At 35.6% G+C, this 19,424-nt stretch overlaps 1 protein-coding gene and 1 long non-coding RNA gene across 3 annotated transcripts; both read left to right on the top strand.

Annotated features, from left to right (window-relative positions):
• Nucleotides 1–251: 251 nt before the first annotated feature.
• Nucleotides 252–1,097, top strand: LOC123671221. Its single transcript, XM_045604951.1, has one exon. The coding sequence runs from the start codon at nucleotides 252–254 to the stop codon at nucleotides 1,095–1,097; it is 846 nt and encodes a 281-aa protein (XP_045460907.1).
• A 16,436-nt stretch (nucleotides 1,098–17,533) lies between these two features.
• LOC123670859 lies at nucleotides 17,534–18,206 on the top strand. 2 transcript variants are annotated; one of them, XR_006746004.1, is made up of 3 exons: nucleotides 17,534–17,666; nucleotides 17,785–17,862; nucleotides 18,128–18,206. It is a non-coding gene; the product is annotated as an uncharacterized LOC123670859 (long non-coding RNA). The 2 variants fall into 2 exon arrangements; XR_006746003.1 differs by having other exon boundaries at nucleotides 18,122–18,206.
• The last annotated feature ends 1,218 nt before the right edge of the window (nucleotides 18,207–19,424 follow it).

Here is a 19,424-nt window from a genome sequence, read left to right as displayed (position 1 = left end):
ACTTTTTGCGAGCTTGAATGCCACGTCAAGAATCCACGGTCTAACCCACTGGGACAGCTTTCAGGGCACATTCTCCAAATTGCAAGCTGGGTTTTGGAATCTTAATGTATGCGAACATCACAATACATAATAATACTTACAAATACAATGTTAATAAAAAGAAACCTGGTATACAATGTGCCGCCTCATGTGACCGTTTTTTCCACGGACAGTGCGCTGGACTTGCTAATAAACAGCTCGACGCTCTTCGAATGGACGGGATCTCGTGGAGGTGCTCGGATTGTCGCGGTGTTGACGCCAACACTCGCGGCTCGCTTGTCTCGGCGGTCGGCGGTCCCTCGCCGCCGACTACGCGATCTTTCGCGGCGGCGAGGGAAAATGCTGGTCGTGGAGATTTGATCGCTGCACTGGACGGTATACATTCAGAACTCAAAGCAATTAAAGATCAGCAATCGCTTTTCTCGAGTTCTATCAATTTTTGTTCAGACAAAATCTCTGATTTTGAGGACAAACTGAACCGGATTAATGAATGGATGCGGGCAACAGATAGAATTCTCAGACAAAACGCAGATATTAAGGCCAGCGTCTCTTCCTTGGACTCCAGACTGAGTGAATTGGAGCAATCTGCTCGTTCGAGGAATATAGAAATTCAGGGAATTCTGGAAAAGTCCAATGAGAACTTAATCGAAGTTGTAAAGAAAATTGCAGAATACATTGACATCGATGTAAACCAAAACGAGATTGAACATGTACACCGAATCAAACCTAAACAATCTGATAAAACTAAAATAAAGAGTATTATAGTGGAATTCCGCAGTAGAAAAATAAAAGAGGACTTTCTGGCAAAATCGAAACAGAGACGAATGAGGGGGGACAAAGGATCTTCTAAAATGAATATACCTGGTCTGTCTGAATGCTTCTTTGTCAATGAACATCTCACCTTGGCGAATAAAATTCTCTATAAAGAAGCAAGATCTGTAGCTAAGACGAAACTCTTCAAATATGTTTGGGTCAAAAATGGTATGATCTTTCTGCGGCAGGATGACTCATCCCGCATTATTCATGTGAAGTCCTTGAATGCTCTTGGCGACCTATAAGATCCTGGTTCAAAATAAAATAAAAAAAAAAAAAAAAAGAAAAATCTATAACTATCATGGCTCAAGGATTGCACATATATTATCAGAACACTCAAGGCTTGCGAACTAAAACGCAAACCTTTTATGAGAACTTGTTGTCTTGTAACTACGACGTCATCTGCCTAACCGAAACTTGGCTCAATGGAAACATATTCTCTGGTGAGCTTTTTGGAGATGGGTATATGGTCTATCGCAGGGACAGAGAGTCATCATCCTCTATCAAATCTGATGGCGGTGGGGTGCTGATTGCGGTGAAGACTTCAATTCGCTCGACCCGATGCACCGAATTTGAAACCGATGCCGAGGATGTTTGGATATCCATCGACACAGGTGGAGAGGGTCGTTTCCTGTTGTGTTGTGCATATGTGCCTCCGGGTTCCGAGGGTTCGCTGTGCGAATTTAAGGACGGTTTGTGTAGAAACGAAAAAATTTTCCAGGAGGGTGCTGTTCTGTTGGTAGGCGACTTTAACCTCAGTTCGGTGAGTTGGCAATCTGTTGAAGGAGAGTATTTTCTGGAACCCACCTTAAGTGGGAACAGATTCTCTGAAATAGTTGACACTTTTGCTTACCTGGAACTCATGCAATTCAATACTACCTGTAATGACGCTGGTAGGTTCCTGGATCTCATTCTTTGCAATGAAGTTGACTACATCAAAAATCTGACTAGACCAACTGAATTTCTAGTCAATGAAAATCGACATCATAATGCCTTACAGTTTATCTTGAATTTAACTCCTGTAAAGATATTGATTCACACAAAAAGCTATCATCATAATTTTAAAAGGGGCGATTTTGATGCTGTTAACCATCATTTGTCCCAGATTGACTGGAGAACTGAGCTCTCGGGTCAAAATGTGGATCGGGTGGTTGACAAGTTTTACTCAATCATAAATGATATCATTAAGCTTTATATTCCAACCCGTAGAGTTGGTGGTAGTTTTCCAATCTATTTTTCCCATAAACTAATAAAAATTATAAAAGAAAAGAATAAATTCCACAAGAAATATAAAAAATACAAGGATCTTAATGCTTATAATCGATTCTGTGAGCTTCGCTGTATGTCAAAAAAAATTATTAGACAAGATTACAAAACATATATAAAAAATATCGAGAACGAGATTTCTCATAATACAAAACAACTTTGGAAATACTTAGCAAATAAAGGAAAGAGCGTAGCTAACATACCACAGTCGGTCTCATGGAGCAACAAACGCGCTAAGGGCCGAGAGGTCCCCGAGCTTTTCGCCAAATATTTTCGTGATGTTTATGTCCCGCCTGTAGAGGGAGCTCTCCCGGATACCGAATGTCCCAAAATAAGTAATGTCGAAAAAATAAATTCTCGAACGATAGAGAATGTAATAAATGAATTGGATATATCCAAGAGTAGTGGTCCCGACGGGATACCACCATTATTTATAAAAAAATGTATGAGCAATCTGATTAAGCCACTTCAATTAATATATAATCTTTCACTCGAAACCGCATCATTTCCAACTAGGTGGAAAACAGCTGAAATTTCGCCTATTTTCAAAAGTGGACAAAGAGATAACGTTGAGAATTACAGACCCATTAGCAAATTATGCATTTTCGGCAAACTACTTGAAAAAATCATATATAATCGTGTACTACCCTCAGTGAAAAATATTATCATAGAGGAACAACACGGCTTCTTTCCTGGGCGATCCCTAGAAACTAATCTTCTTTCATTTTCGGAGCATGTAATAGAACAGATAGACGCCCAGGGTCAGTTAGACACGATATACACAGATTTTAGTAAAGCGTTCGATAAGATCAGTCATGAGAAATTATTGAGAAGACTCGCGGATGTTGGCTTACCCGAATCGTTGGTAGAATAGCGTAAATCCTATTTAACAGGAAGAGCTGGCTTTGTCGCGATAGGTGGCCACAGATCTGAAACTTTCTATATTACATCTGGCGTTCCTCAGGGTAGCCATCTGGGTCCTCTATTTTTTCTTATTTATATTAACAATATCAAGGGTTGCTTCCGACACTGTGGGATACTTCTTTACGCGGACGACTTGAAGATCTATCGGGTCGTTCGATCGATGGATGACTGTCATGGGGTTCAAGAGGACCTCGATAGATTGGTCCAATATTGTGAACTCAATGATATAGTTCTGAACCCGTCGAAATGTTTTCATAATTCATTCACTAAGAGAGTCCAAAAAATCATATATGAATACAAAATTGGAAACGAAAAGTTGAAATACGTTAGTGAAGTTGTTGACTTGGGTGTGACGCTTGATGAAAAATGGTCATTTCGATCACACATCGAAAAAATGATTAGCGCGTCAAATAAAATCGTTGGATTTATCAACAGAAGTTGCAGAGAATTCAGAGATCCTAGAGTCTTTACTGGCTTGTACTACGCGTTTGTGCACAGTAAGTTGTCTTTCGCATCCGTTATCTGGAATCCTATTTACGAGGTTCACATAAAAAGAATCCAGAGAATTCAAAATAAATTCCTAAAATTTTTAGCTTTCAAAACTCATACCATCATAGAAAATAGAGATTATACCCCTATAAGAAAAAAATATCACATGTTAGCTTTGAAGGATAGTAGGTCGGTGCAGGAACTTTGTATTCTCCATAAAATTATACACTCTGGGATTGATTCACCTTTTCTCCTTAATAAAATCAATTTGCATGTACCGGGAAGAGATCTGCGAGATAGAACTCTCTTCAACGTCATATTTCGTAGGACGAACACAGGACAGCACTCTCCGATGCGGCGCCTTCAAGCTACTTATAATAGTCTTGAATTAAATAGTGGCATTGACATTGTTTCGGATGGTCTTACAAGGTTCAAAAAACTCTTAAAACACTTTTTCATGTCGGGTTAGGGGGATTTTTTTTTCCTTTTATTTCAGCGAGTTGTTTCTGTACCTATTATAATATTAAGTGGATACTCTGTTGGTAAATTTTTTACTGTTTGTATCCTAAATGGGCAATAAATAAATAAATACATCCAATACATCCACTTCTCTCAATTTGATCAAAGTGGCATTTTGCATTTGGTGCAAACTTTGTCAATGGTGTTTGATATCTGATAGACTTGTGTGTTCTGTAGTACACATCTATGGATGCATCAACACCAATCTCCCACATACTCTTAGGTAGTCTGGAATCAAACATGTATGTACAAACCTTCTTCTGGATCGTCGAGTTAAACCTCTCCGCTCTCTCGTTCTCTATATTTTCTCTACTCAGTACTTCTGGGAATTTCCTTTCGGTAAATCTGTACCTTGATCTGACCTGATATAATATACCTTCTCATTTTTCTCTAACAAGTTTCTGGTTGATATTAAGAATTTCTCTAATGCTTCAGCCAACTCATCTTCTGTTTTAATGAATATGCTTTAGCAATTTCAAGAACGATAAAAACACACTGTTGAAATGAATTATTTAATCTTTGGCAATCGATTTCGGTATATTAACCATCATCAGGCCAGCTGAGAATATACATTTATGAAACTTTATGTTATTAATTTGACAAAATTAGAGATTATCTCAGTGAGAGCGTGCAATCAATTACCTACCGTACATTGAGGTGGATTATACGTATGATAGATAGTATATATTCATCGACTTGATCTTCAATATGTCCGCTGGGTGGCGCTCTGCAGTAATTCATACTGACTAGCGACTGCCAGCGTTCAATAAGATGCCTGCTATTTCGTTTGTTTGTCATCTTGGGTAGGGTTATGAGGTACTGATGATCCCTAATAAGGGTGAAACCGGTATATCGCTATCCTCTCTTGATGACATGCATTCTCCTTGGGTTACTTTCGATTATGAATCCTACGTAATGGCGTGGAGACCTTCTGTCTGACAACGGTCGTGTGGATGGCATTTTCCTATTGCTGATACATTGACCGGATAAATAGTTAATATCGTATGATATAATTACTTCATTGGAAATTTTACCTATTTTCTTCGAAGAATTTCGAAGTAATTATATCATACGATATATATTTTTCTTTCGATATTCACAGAAAACCGACACAAACCAATACCATTATACCTTATCATTCATATCGTTCCCCCTCGATAAAAAGAGCCACCTTCAACTTTTTAATTCACAGACTCCTCAACATACCTCTGTCAGCCGAGGACTACCAGAAGGAAATAAATATGATATATCAAATAGGCAACGACAACCAGTATACAAGAGAATACATTGACCAAATTCTCACTTCTATAAAGAGAAAACAACTTTTGAAGAAAATTTACCCCCACATTGCAATTAGGAAACACTCCATAAGTATACCATATTACGAAGACTTACACCAGCATACCCAACAGATTATGAATAAATACGATTACACCATAATGAATAGCCGACATAGAACCCTAGAAAATTTATTACTGAATAACAAAAATAAGAAAAAACCAGAATAACAGAGTGGAGTATACAATATTAACTGCTCAGACTGTCCTGCATTCTATATCGGTATGACGACACGTAACATGAAAAAGCGATTCAATGAACACCAAAAAAATCAACCTAGATCTGCACTAGGAAACCACCTGAATGAGTCGAATCATAACACAAAATTTGAAAATTTAAAGATTCTACATAAAGAAAGTAATTACTATGAATTAACACTATTAGAACAGCACGAAATTTTAAAAAACAAAGATAGTCAACATTTACTAAACGAAATGTCTGATTTCACCATACGCGACAATAGTATTTTCAAATTAATAAATTCCCGCCAATAATTGTTCCAAAGATAGACATATGCCATACTACGTAAACAGACTTCCTCACTTTCGTCTAATCTAAAATCAACACAACCACGCAAGAAAAATTCTTCGAAGAATATAATTGATATTTATTGTCAAAATAAAAACTTTAAATTGCATATTGAAGATCAAATCGATGAATATATACTATCTATCATACGTATAATCCACCTCAATGTACGGTAGGTAATTGATTGCATGCTCTCACTGAGATAACCTCAAATTTTGTCAAATTAATAACATAAAGTTTCATAAATGTATATTTTCATCTGGCCTGATGATGGTTAATATACCGAAATCGATTGCCAAAGATTGAATAATTCATTTCAACAGTGTGTTTTTATCGTTCTTGAAATTATGACTAAACATACTATGGAAACATTTATCAACAAAAATGCTTTAGCAAGTTTCCAATAGTCTTCTATGTAGACATTAATGAATCTTTACTAACCTGGATGAGATGGTGGTTTAATAAGTCCCATCGTGTCAGTGTGTGTCAACTGGTTGTTTCTCAGCTCTCATTCTGTCTCTTTAAAGTGTAATTTCTCCATTGTCGATATGATACATACTTCACGTTCTAAGTTTTGGATTGATTCCAAGTTATCGATCTAAATTACCTCTCTACTGATATGACTGCAATCCCAATATTTTTTTGTTGCTCAGATTGTGTTTCATCTGTTTTGTCCGTTGAAACTTGTGAACTTTCTGTTTAGGTGAAAAGATGAGATCATACTCTTTCTCCCTCCCAATCGCAGATTCCGGTTCTCCCTCCGAACCTAATAACTCGTTATTGGAATGTGTCTGCGATTGCAAGCTCATCTCATCTTCTTCGCTTATCGTTGCTTGACTCTCTAACACAATCTCATTATTAACCTTATTGTAAACTCTTAGGATTTGGAATTGTCCTCATCGATTACAATGACTGTTATCTTGTTTTATTCGCTCTCTATACTCATATTTTGACATCTCTCAAAGTTTCTCAAAATCAGACAACCATTTACGATATGGTCTGTTGCTCCAGAATCTGCAAAGAAGTTAATGATTGGATCAAGTTCACCTGTTTTAGTTTCTCTATGCACTATACTTCCAACCCTTCTTGCCTTGGAGCGACCCTCTTTGTTGAATCTCTTACTCTCTCTCATTCTCCTCTGGTGTACATGGCTTCGTCTCTTAGTGTTGAAACTTGGCTTGTTCAACCTACCTCTACTCGATCCTCTAAATTGAACGTTTCGTTCGTGCCACCATTGTTAATGCAATCCTCTTACTTTTTTTTGTCCCACAACCGAAGCAGAATCACTTACTTACTCTGTTGCCTCAAATTTCAATCAGTTGACCAGTGTCTCTCTTTGTTACAACGGAAGCATTTTAATTTATGTACCCGTTGAACTTTTGGAATCTCCTCTTCAATTTCAGACCTCTTCTCAACCTCTAATCTCTTTGATCTCTCTCTCTCTCTGATGAAGACCTGATCTCGTCTAATTTACCTTCTTGGTTTGGGGTCTGTCTCCTGGTCAGATCTGCATCTCGTAACAAGGATATGACTGGTAATACAGCCTGATAAAGTGCAGATCTTATCTTTTGAGCCGTTAGCTCAATCACACCTTACATGCTTCATACTCTCATACTATCGAGTCGAATCTTTCACAGAAATCATCTACTGTTTCGTGTTTCTCCATTTTAATGGAGTACAAATGGGCTCTTACCTGAAGTGTGTGTCGCATTTGACTTGCACTTCCTGGAGAACCTCAAACCTCTACTTACTTCAACAGGGTCTCGGATATTGAAAGTTTCCTTTTAATAATTCTCCTCAATTCTGTTTATGATAATGTCTCATACTCAATTACTTCTCTTGGATTTGTTGGCCTCTGAAAAAGTTTGGTTACTCGGACTTGGCTCTATGACGTCCAACAAATCATTTGTCAAAAAGCTCTGATCATAGAGTGTCGATTCAGATCTCAAATTTGAATTCTGTTCTGTAACATGGATTAATTTTAAATACCTGGGTTTTCTAAGCTCTAGAATTCAACCCCAAAAATTATTCTGTTAACTATAATCACCTCTGTGAAATGAATTAATTTTTGAATACGTGGGTTTTCTCAAATTCTAAAATTCAACCTCAAAAATAGTCTCATATCTCTAATTACCTCTGTGACATGAATAAATTTGAAATATAGCTGGGTTTTCTCATACTCTCAATCTCTAAAATTTAATCAAAATATTTCCATAACTCTAGTTACCTCGGTAACATGGATTAATTTTTATATACCTGGGTTTTCTCATACTCTAAAATTCTCTTCTCCACTTTCTCTATTGTACTCTCTCTATTGTCGACAATTTCTCCTCTCTCAGATCTCTAATTTCTCAAAAGGGGGTTTTGTGTAATGACTCTAAAATTTCTCTACCATCTCTCATCTAGTCTCTTACGTATCACTCGTTGATACTTCTCTAGTCAGCTAAAATCAAGGAAATGGGCAATTATTAATTGCATGAAAAACTTACATTGGTTTTGACATCGCTATGATAATCCACCAATGGTTTTCCTTGATTTCCTTTGGCTGCCATCTATTTCAGGATTCATGAAGCAAAATATTTATATTATGTATTTTAAGATTTTTGTGCATTATATGCTCTCTTAGTACATCTACTACCAGGTATAAGATATAAAATTTTGTTTCGTGCTGCTGAATTGCCTCAGACGCACAGCAATCTGATACAATTCGAAACAGGATTACCAAGTTTTCAAGCATCACCACCTCGTACATGTACACCTTACTACAAAAGCGGTATCACGCACTGCAATGAAAACCTATTGAGTTAGGTATGGCCATTGTGCATATACGGGGTGAATACTTGAATCCTATAATATCCCTAGCTTACAAACAAACAACACAGCACAGCATGCATTGTATGAAAGAAGCCCTGAAATAATATTATAGTTATCACTAATCTTACCATACTGCAGTTTTTTGTAGTTTAGTGAAATAAATAATTCCCCAAATTTTTCATAAATATATATACTCTCAAAATATCTCAATCTCCGGATTATGTTTATGGAATATGAAACATCCAATTTTACATGCTCCAAGCAATGTATGTAGAATCTTCAAATCTACATGCTCCAATTCTCTAGGTGTGGTATGTAAATTCTCTAAAATTATCCAATCTAAAACAGAAAGTATGTTAGCAAAGTCTCTGAAATTTTCTCATCGATACCTCTTGAATGATGTATGTACATCTCTCAAATTATGACTCTGAAAAACTCTAAATTCACATAATATAATTTTCTCAAATGATGAATGTGAAATATCTGAATTCACGAACATCTAAATCAATTTGATACAACGAGTATGCAGAATCTCTACATCTGCATAATCTAAATCTATATGACATGTGTATAGTAAAATATCTCATTTCTCTTAACATCAACGTTCAATAACCGTTAAGAATCAGATTTGCAAGGTCTCTACACTTGAAATCAACTTCCTAGGTTGTGAACATGATTTTACTCTATCAAAACCTGTGTATAGTAAAATATCTCATTTCTCTAAACATCATCGTTCAATAACCGTTAAGAATCAGATTTGCAAAGTCTCTACACTTGAAATCAACTTCCTAGGTTGTGAACATGATTTAACTCTAATAGATAGGTAAACACATTATTTCCAAATACAATATACAGGGTGTCCCGTAAAGACCACGTCAAACCGAGGGAGAATGTAGATCAAAGGATAACCCACCTGCTTTGACAAAATTCCTATGACAAAAGTCTTACCGTTTTCGAGATATTTTTTTTTTTCGAAAATAATGAATTTTTGCCCCTTTCAATAGTTTCGCCCTTCCGGTTGGTACAATTTTACATCTTTCTGGTTAATTTTTTCAGTTGAATATTGCTGAAGAATGATTTTAACGTTCACATTAAGAACATTTTCCGAAAATTTTGAAGGGGGGCTAAGAGAAATATTTTTGTTGGAAATTTTGGTAGTGGATTATTTTGTTCATGAAGTTTTGCCCATCGTAGTGAAAAAAAATTGTACCGAGCTACTGCTGCACATTACTCCAATAATATGTCTATTTTATAGTGATTTCAAAGAAGTATCACACAAGTAATTTGTTATTCGAAAAAAAAAAGATATGGCTGTTTTTATCCAAATGGGTACGTTACTGACAAAATCAAGTTTGTCAATTCTGTTAAGAAATCTTCGATGTTGCATTACTTATTGAACAATGGCAATTATTTACGTGCGAAAATATTACTCGCATAATTATTCACCTCAACGAAATTCAATTTTGCCGACAAATTTTGAAAAACATCCTGCAACACCCTTACGTGATGAAGCCGAATTGCGGATGCGTTCTCTCAATTCGGCTTCATCACGTATGGGTGTTGCGTATACTTTGTTTTTTAGGCAGCCCCAATAATAAAAGTCCATAGAATTTAGGTCAGGTGAACGAGGAGGCCACAAAATTTCACCTTCTCTTCCAATCCACCGGTGGGGATAAGTTCTATTCAAATGTGCGTTATCTTCGAGACCGTAATGTGCTGGGCATCCATCATGTTGAAACCACAGACTACGGCACATCTTCCAATAAAATGTGCAGCTGGTTGGTTAAAAATTCCAAATAATTGTTTGCGTTCAGTGAAGGCGGCAGTTCGATCGGGCCCAAAATTGCACCATTAAATATTTCAGTCCATAAATTGATCTTGAATCGATATTGTGATCTATCTTCTCTCACCTAGTGTGGATTTATGATATTTCAGCTATGCAAACTGTGAAGATTCATGTACTCGTCGCTCCAAATGATCTTATTAAAAAAATCTGGATCTGCATGATGTTTTCCAAAATTTGCCGGCAAAATTGAATTTCGTTGAGGTGAATAATTATGCGAGTAATATTTTCGCACGTAAACAATTGCCATTGTTCACTAAGTAATGCAACATCGAAGATTTCTTAACAGAATTGACAAACTTGATTTTGTCAGAAACGTACCCATTTGGATAAAAACAGCCATATCTTTTTTTTTTCGAATAACAAATTACTTGTGTGATACCTCTCTGAAGTCACTATAAAATTGACAATTTATTGGTGTCATGTGCAGCAGTAGCTCGGTACATTTTTTTTTCACTACGATGGACTAAACTTCATGAAGAAAATAATCCACTACCAAAATTTCCAACAAAAATATTTCTCTTAGCCCCCCTTTCAAATTTTCGGGGGATGTTTTTAATGTGAACGTTAAAATCATTCTTCAGCAATATTTTACTGAAAAAATTAACCAGAAAGATGTAAAATTGTACCAACCGTAAGGGCAAAACTATTGAAAGGGACAAAAATTCATTATTTTCAAAAAAAAAATATCTCGAAAACGGTAAGACTTTTATAATGGGAATTTTATGTTAGCAGGTGGGTTATCCTTTGATCTACATTCTTCCTCGGTTTGACGTGGTCTTTACGGGACACCCTGTATACTGTATAACAGGAATTCTCTATTTCAGCAATGAATATGAAATAAATCATTTCTATTCACTGAACTAAATAAAATATCTCCTCTAACCTCGTTAATTGAGTTGAAATTTCAACTTGCCTCAATATTTTTCTCGTGTGAGATTTTCAGAATAATTGTTTACCTCGTCGCGCAGTGGAAGCGTGCTGGGCCTAAAACCTTCTGGATATTTGGGTTTAAATACAGAGTATTCACTAATACACAGATAATGGTTTTAATCGTTTATTCTCAAATCACTCTCGTAAGTCTCACTCTTTCTCTAAGCAAGTGCTAGAAGGCTGAACGGAAGGGAGCCCTAACCCAGAAGGGAGCTCAACCCAGTTCAGCTATCTGAACGCAAGGGAGCTCAACCCAGAAGGGGGCTCAACCCAGTTCAGCTGTCTGAACGCAAGGGAGTTCAACCCAGAAGGGGGCTCAACCCAGTTCAGATGTCAGAACAGAAGACTTGTCAGAAGAACTAAAACACTCAGGTTATGTCCCTGACGTTTGCTCTCGATCATCGAAGATCTATTCTTGTTTTCTCTCTCGATGGCCCTCGATGGCCTCGCCACGTGCAGACTCGCAGCGCCACCGTACGACATGAAGTAAAACTTCAAGTGTAGGGTAGGTTGTCTCTCTCGAAATTTGTTCGGATGAAGTAATATTCTAACAAAATCCTTATTTATGGAGTGTCTGATAACATTATGGAAACAGAAGAGGATTCAATTGAAGAACTGGTTTCAGAAATAACACAAAATAAAGAATTCTGTTGTAAGCTTTCCTTTCGTTATGAATATTTCAATCGTAATGCAGAAAACTGATGTGTACATATTGTTCAGTTGTAACTGCGGTCGTATTTCTTCTCGACTGACCCCAGTAGGGTCTGATTTCGTATCGCCTGTCAGCGGAGAGAATTAGAACAGATTTCGTATCGATCGTTCGTGCTAATATAGAAAAGTTTCAAAAGAGACAAATCAATTGATCGTCTGATAAACCATCATAATTAATTTTAATTTATTTTCATCTATCTTCTGCATCGTCATCTACTAGTGTTAGTAAACAAAATAATATTGAACAACATTTCGTGAAGTGCCCTGTATTTATCATCAATCAGGTGAAGTCATAGGTACTTAAGGGAGGTAAATTCCCCTGAATTCCCTTCCTGGGAACCTCGTTTTTGGAACCAGCTTAGCGGTGATTCGCCTTGGTTTCTTCTGCAGCCCGTTGGAGTAAGTTGCATTTAACAATTTTTCGGTTGTTCAATATTAGTAGCGAAATGCATCTGAAATTGACCGCAAACCCCTTTTTGCGGACCATTATTGGTGCCAAAACCCGGGAAAATTGATCTTAACCACCTAAATTCGGTCTAATTGTCATTTCCGTTCATCTGATTGAATTCGTGATTTGATTTTCATTTATTAATTGGGTAGTTATTGAAAATTCACAACATGGTTATTTTATCGCGCGTCATCTGTTCATTATCTTCAACGGTAAACACATCGTCTCTCCTTCTTAGATTTTTCGGAATTAATTTTGACCGTTATACCATAGTTTAAGGAATGGATAGTAAGCCAATCGCCGTTTGACGGCAAGGAAGTAAGTTAAATTGAACTTTTTTATTTTACAGTCCACTCAAAATAGCATATAGGCCTTTGTAAGTACAAATTGTTTTCAATATTTGACCAAAGGCCGTACCATTTTGATCCTTATCGGACCGGATTTCATTTCATTTTATAGATTTCTCAAAATTTCCATTCGACATAAATGTGGTGTGGTCTGTGAGATAGACGTTCCGGTGCAAGTTTTTGCAGTCATAGTTTGGTTTCACATATAGTGTTCTCGCTCTTTCAACTACTTTGCTCTTTCTATTTCACGTCAGTGTATTCGGTACAGATTTCCTTTTATAAGTAACATATTTTATATTTATATTTCATTTCAATATGCCGAATACCACGGAAATGGATAAGAGGCAAACTAAGCTGAAGGCTTCGGAATCCAAAAAACAAATGTTTTTCTTACGCCTTTAAAAGCTTTCAGATTATATTGAAGATTTGAATAAGCCTTAAGTTGCAGAATATTTCAGAATAGGTTTATACTCTATTGAAACGACAAAACAAAGCATTATGGAAGTTGTAGATGAGATAAATATGATTCAATTAGACATAAATCCAGATAGTTCACCAAATTATCAAGCAGTTGAAGCTGCTGAAGATTTATATTGTCGCATTAAATTGGCCGCAGATCAGGTAGAAAAAGGATCGTTGGATTCTAGTAGTAGTAGTGGTACAATTTCAAAAATTCCATTGAAACCGCAACACAAATTACCTGCAATTGAATTAGTAGATTTTAATGGTGATCCTTAAGTATGGCCCATATTTTACCAATACTTCAAGAGTTGCGTTCATGAAAATGCTGAGCTAGACGATTCGTGCAAAATACATTATCTGCTGAGTAAACTCAGTGGTCGTGCCCTCACTATTTGTTCTGGAATACCTCCAATTGCAAATAACTATGAAAGTATTTGGAAGTTGTTGATTAATACATATCAAGATGAAAGATTGTCAGCTTCCACGTATTTACGATCAATATTCGAGTTCAAAGTTATAACTGTGGAGTCATCCAATAATTTGAATCATTTTATAGAAAACTTTGACGTATCTGTTAGTGCATTCATGCAACTTCGTCTGAAGGATCCTCTTGACTTCATTCTGGTCACTTTGGCTCTTACTAAATTAGACAATCAAACTCAACGTTCATTCGAAATGACTTTGAAAGATAATGAATTACCATCCTATGAGAGTTTAATTAATTTCATTAGACAGCAATCAAGGATGCTTAGTCGTAGTGGTATCGGCCCAAGCACGCATAGCACACCAAAATATTCTTCTATAATAATAAACAGAAATCGACCTACTCTTACGTAGCATCTAATTTGCACTCAATTAGATCTGATTCAATTCAATGTTCATTGTGCAAGCAGTCACATTTCATTTACAAATGTAATCAATTTTTGAAAATGTCTCCATTTTGTCGTTATAAAGTGGCTAAAGAAAAAGGTTGTTGTTTGAATTGTTTAAGTTCAAAACATAAGATTTCCTCATGCAAATCAACAAATACATGCAACGCTTGTAAACTCAAACATCATTCATTATTGCATTTTGAAAATAATGAAGAAAATTCTAATATAAATAAAAATAATAGTAAGGTGACTGAAACACAACCTCAAACCTTGTCTTCGGAGCAGGACCCACCTCGGGAAAAGGTTGGTTATGTTGTGTCTTCACATTTGAATGCCTCTACCTTTAATGCTAGTTTCTCTATTGCCTACTGCCAAGGTTCTAATCTCATTTCCTGGTGGAAATAGCAAGGAAATTCGCGTTTTAATTGACAGTGGTAGCGAAGAGAATTTTCTTTCGTTTCAATGTTGTCAAAATTTGAACATTCCGATTATGGAATTAAATCAAACTATTATAGGAATTGGAAACCATAAAAGTTCCGTCAGAGGCATTGCAAGAAATATTTGCATTTCTTCTCGCTATGACTCAAATGTATTTTTCACTTTAAATGCGCTAGTAGTAGATAACTTGACTGTCAAATTACCGAGCAGTAATATTTCTCAAGAATATTTAAATTTGTTTTCGAATATTCCCTTAGCTTATGATACATTCACTGAATGTTCGGAAATTGATGGCATCCTAGGATCTGCTATTTTCGCAACGATTCTGAATGAGAATAAAATTTCACATAAAAGTGATTCACCAGTAGCAATAGATACAAGTTTGGGTTATATTATTTCCGGAAAAGCGCGAACGGCCGCTTCAAACGAGATTGTTCGATCTAAATTTTGTTATAATGCGGTGATCTCCGATGAACCCCTCGAAAATTTAGTAAAAAATTTCCTGGATCTTGAAGAAGTTCCGGCTATCGGGCATTATACTGATGAAGAAGTAGCTTGCGAAACTCATTTTCAATCTACTTTTTCCAGATCTACTTCGGGTCGATATACAGTGTGCCTACCTTTCAAGATAGACCCCAATAACTTGAGTGATTCCTTTGCCACCGCGTTAAGGAGATTTTTCAGCTTGGAAAGAAGGCTTAACTCATCTCCAGTTCTCAGGGAACAATATAGCGCTATCATTTCAGATTACCTTCAACAAGGTCATATGAATAAAATGTGTTCAGTCGATGATGATAGATTTCAAGACATAAGAAATCATCCGCATTATATAATCGCACATCATCCAATTTTTAAAGATAGTGTGTCCACTCCTGTCCGAATTGTATTTGATGCCAGTGTAAAAACTACACCCTCATCTCTTTCATTAAATGATTGTTTGTACACGGGATCTAAATTACAGGTGGACATAGTTCAAATGTTCCTCAACTTTAGATTGTTTTCTATTGTCCTTATCGCGGACATTTGTCAAATGTATCGTCAAATAGAAATTTCTGAACAAGATCGCTTTTTTCAATTAATTTTATGGCGATTTTCTCCCAATCAAGCTATTGAAGTTTATCAAATCAATAGAGTGGCATTTGGTATAAGATCATCTCCATTTTTGAGTCTCAAAGTAGTTAGACAATTATGTCACGACGAAGCTCATAATTTTCCATATGCTTCGAAAATAGTTTTGAACGATATGTATATTGATGATCTAGTAACCAGCGTTGATAGTATCGTTGAGGCAAAAACGCTATTCGTTGAACTGACAAAATTGTTCGAATCTGGCGGATTTGGAATCAAAAAATGGTACACAAATTCTCCGCAAGTATTGTCATGCATACCCTTCGAGAAACATTCTCCTGAGATAATTAATTTTGAAAAAGATTTCTTTCATGTATTAGGAATACAGTGGAAACCTGAATCGGATGTACTTTCATTCGATGTAGCATTAATTTCTCAAAGTAATCAAAAATATACAAAGAGAAGCATTTAATCACAGATCAGCAAAATCTATGACCCTTTGAGTATCTTAGGTCCTGTAGTATTGTACGCGAAATTGTTCATTCGTAAACTCTGGTCTATTAAATTAGAATGGGACTCTGACCCTCCAGTTGAACTTGTTAACAGCTGGAAAGATTTTGAAAATGAATTGCCTCTTCTTACTTAGGTGAAGGTTCCTAGATGGCTAGGAGCTCATGCAAATTCGCCTATAACCTTAATAGGTTTTTCCGACGCAAGTCAAACTAGTTATGCCGCTGCTGTTTATATGAAAACTGTTTCAAACGGTAAATCCTGCATAAATTTGATATGTTCTTAATCTAAAATTGCTCCAATTAAAGTTGTGTCTTTACCCCGCTTAGAACTTTATGCTGCCATGCTCTTATCGAAATTACTTAAATATGTAATTTCTGTTTATTCCACTCGTTGCCAAATAGATAATATTGTTGCTTGTACTGACTCGATGATTGTGTTAGGATGGATAGCGCAGTCTCCGCACAAGTGGAAGACTTTTATAGCTAACCGCGTTTCTCAAATTCGGTCTAATTTGCCTATAGAAAATTGGTGTTTCGTTCAAGGAACACAAAATAGCGCTGATATTGTTTCACGAGGAGTCACACCCTCCAAATTTCTTTTGAATATTGAACGTTGGCTTCACGGTCCCTTGTGGTTAGAAAAGGATGAAAGCTCAGAGGAAAGAAAACAAAGAGGTGCCTTATAGCATTTCTTGACATCGCTATAACATTTTTGTTTACAAACACTTATAATGTACTGCGTTGCCATTCTGAGGAAGAAGTAAACTTTTCTATGTTCTGTGGCATAGATGTTTTGCGAATATTCTGTGGATTTGGCAACACGGTTCTGTTGTTGTTATTGCACGTGACAACTAGAGGTGAGTTAGTGGTGAACTGAAACATTTTAATTTCACGTTTGTAATCGGCGTTTGTGTGTACAAGTTTGTAAATTTTAAGTTACTTATTGTTAATTTTAATCATGGTAAATACTCGAAAATCATGTATAGTGTGTAAAACATCCGGAAATGAAAACATAACCTATCATAGGTAAGTTCACGTTTTGAGTCCATAGGCGTAAAATATATCTCGTCTATGGCGTAGTATTTGTGAGATATTGAAAACTTAATTCACTAACATTTGTAGGTTTCCTTCAAATAGAGAATTTAGCAAAATATGGTGCCACGCGTTAAGATTGCAAATGAACAATTTGCCGAAATATGCATATGTTTGTTCCAAACATTTCAGCACCGAAAACTTAATAAGAGGCAGTAAGAGAACCACACTTTCTAAATATGCAGTTCATCGAATTAGCGAGTTTGAAAGGTGAGCATTAATATGTATATATTTTTAAATATGTAAGAGTGTGAATCTTTTTGTAATTGTTTTTTTTGTTTAAAAACTTGACGTAGTCCTCACATTAGTACATTCATCAATTTTTCAGACCTGAATTGAAAAGAAGTTCCAGCACGGAAACTGCAAGTTCCAGAACAGTAACAATCCCAGACACTGATAATCAAAGGTAGTTGTGCTATTATTTTTAATTGAAAAATAATATATATATATATATATATATATATATATATATATATATATATATATATATATATATATATATATATATATATATATATATAGGTGACGACAGGATTTTTACCTTGGTGCTCCCACCCGGTTGATCCTATATAACCACGAAAGTGTGAAGGAAAAAAAAAAAAAAAAAAAAAAAAAAAAAAAAAAAAAAAAAAAAAAAAAATATATATATATATATATAATCTTAGTTTCAGCCTATTGTCTTCTCCCAAAAAATTCTTAATTAAACGTGTAATTGAGAGTCTCCCAGAAAGTCGAGAATATGCATTCAAAATTTCCTTCAGTACCGAAACTGCAAGTTCAGCAAGTTCGAGGACATTAACAGCGGATATTATACAGGGTGTTTCCTAAACATGCGGTAAAAATTCAGGGGGTTGTTCCTTGGACTATTTTAAGCATGTTTTGTCCTTGGATGATTTTTGAAAAACCTCTTTGTTTCGAAGATACAGGGCGAACAACATTTTTCATATTTTTAAAATTAATAATAGTTTAAATAAAAATGCGTACCGCACTGTGTTTACTAAGTAGGTACAATTTATTTTTAAATTTGTTAAACAACATTCCAATTACTAAAAACGGCCAGTTTTTTGACTAAAAATTGATAAGTGCAGATGGTAAAGGAATACAGATTAAACACGGTTTTCATTTGAATTCGTTTTGTGATGTATTAGCAATTAACATTTCATTTATTTTTTTTAATTTTTATTGGATCCTTGTATGCTGGCTAGAGGTGGTCATTTTCAACAGTTTTTGTAGGTTGAGTTGAATTTTCATGTAATTTTTCATAATAAAATGTTATTATCTGAAATTTTGTTTCCCCTATATCTTCGAAACAAATAGGTTTTTCAAAAATCATCAAAGGACAAAATATTCTTAGAATAGTCCAAGGAACAACCCCCTGAATTTTTGCCGCATGTTCAGGAAACACCCTGTATATATGAATTTATTTTATTAATTATTTTTTTTAAATAATTTGAAGTCAAACTGAAAGTGTCACTCAATATTTGAATATTTTTTCTAGCTTTGAGTCATCTCCTGAAGAACATGCTGCTTCTTTAACCGAAAAAGCTGCTCCTTCAACTGAAAAATGCACAGCTGGGGGGCTCAAAAGAGAGTAGGTAGAAATAATTATTTCATAATAAGATGTTTCATAAAATATAATCTATTCAACACATCTAATTTTGGGTGCAATTTGAAATATTATACAATTTTTAGGTTTGAGGCTTTAGTAGATGAAGAAAATTTTCCATCAGTCATTACACCATCTAGCCCTGGAATTTCAAATATCACACTGAAAAAGTAAGTTCTCAGCCTGCTTAATTTTGTTTCAATTGCATCAGATTTTTCCTTGTTAATAGTTTTAAGTTGAAAAATTTTAGGCGTAAACTCAATATGCCACGTTTCTTTGGCGACATAGAATATGAAGATCTGGAGGATCCAAATAGGCGAAAAATTTGTTGGAACATCATTACAAATACAGTAAACAAGCTG

The sequence above is a fragment of the Harmonia axyridis genome, chromosome 1 (genome assembly GCF_914767665.1).
Source record: "Harmonia axyridis chromosome 1, icHarAxyr1.1, whole genome shotgun sequence".
In the NCBI taxonomy this organism is placed as follows: domain Eukaryota; kingdom Metazoa; phylum Arthropoda; class Insecta; order Coleoptera; family Coccinellidae; genus Harmonia; species Harmonia axyridis.
This window is presented reverse-complemented; position numbering and strand designations above follow the sequence as displayed.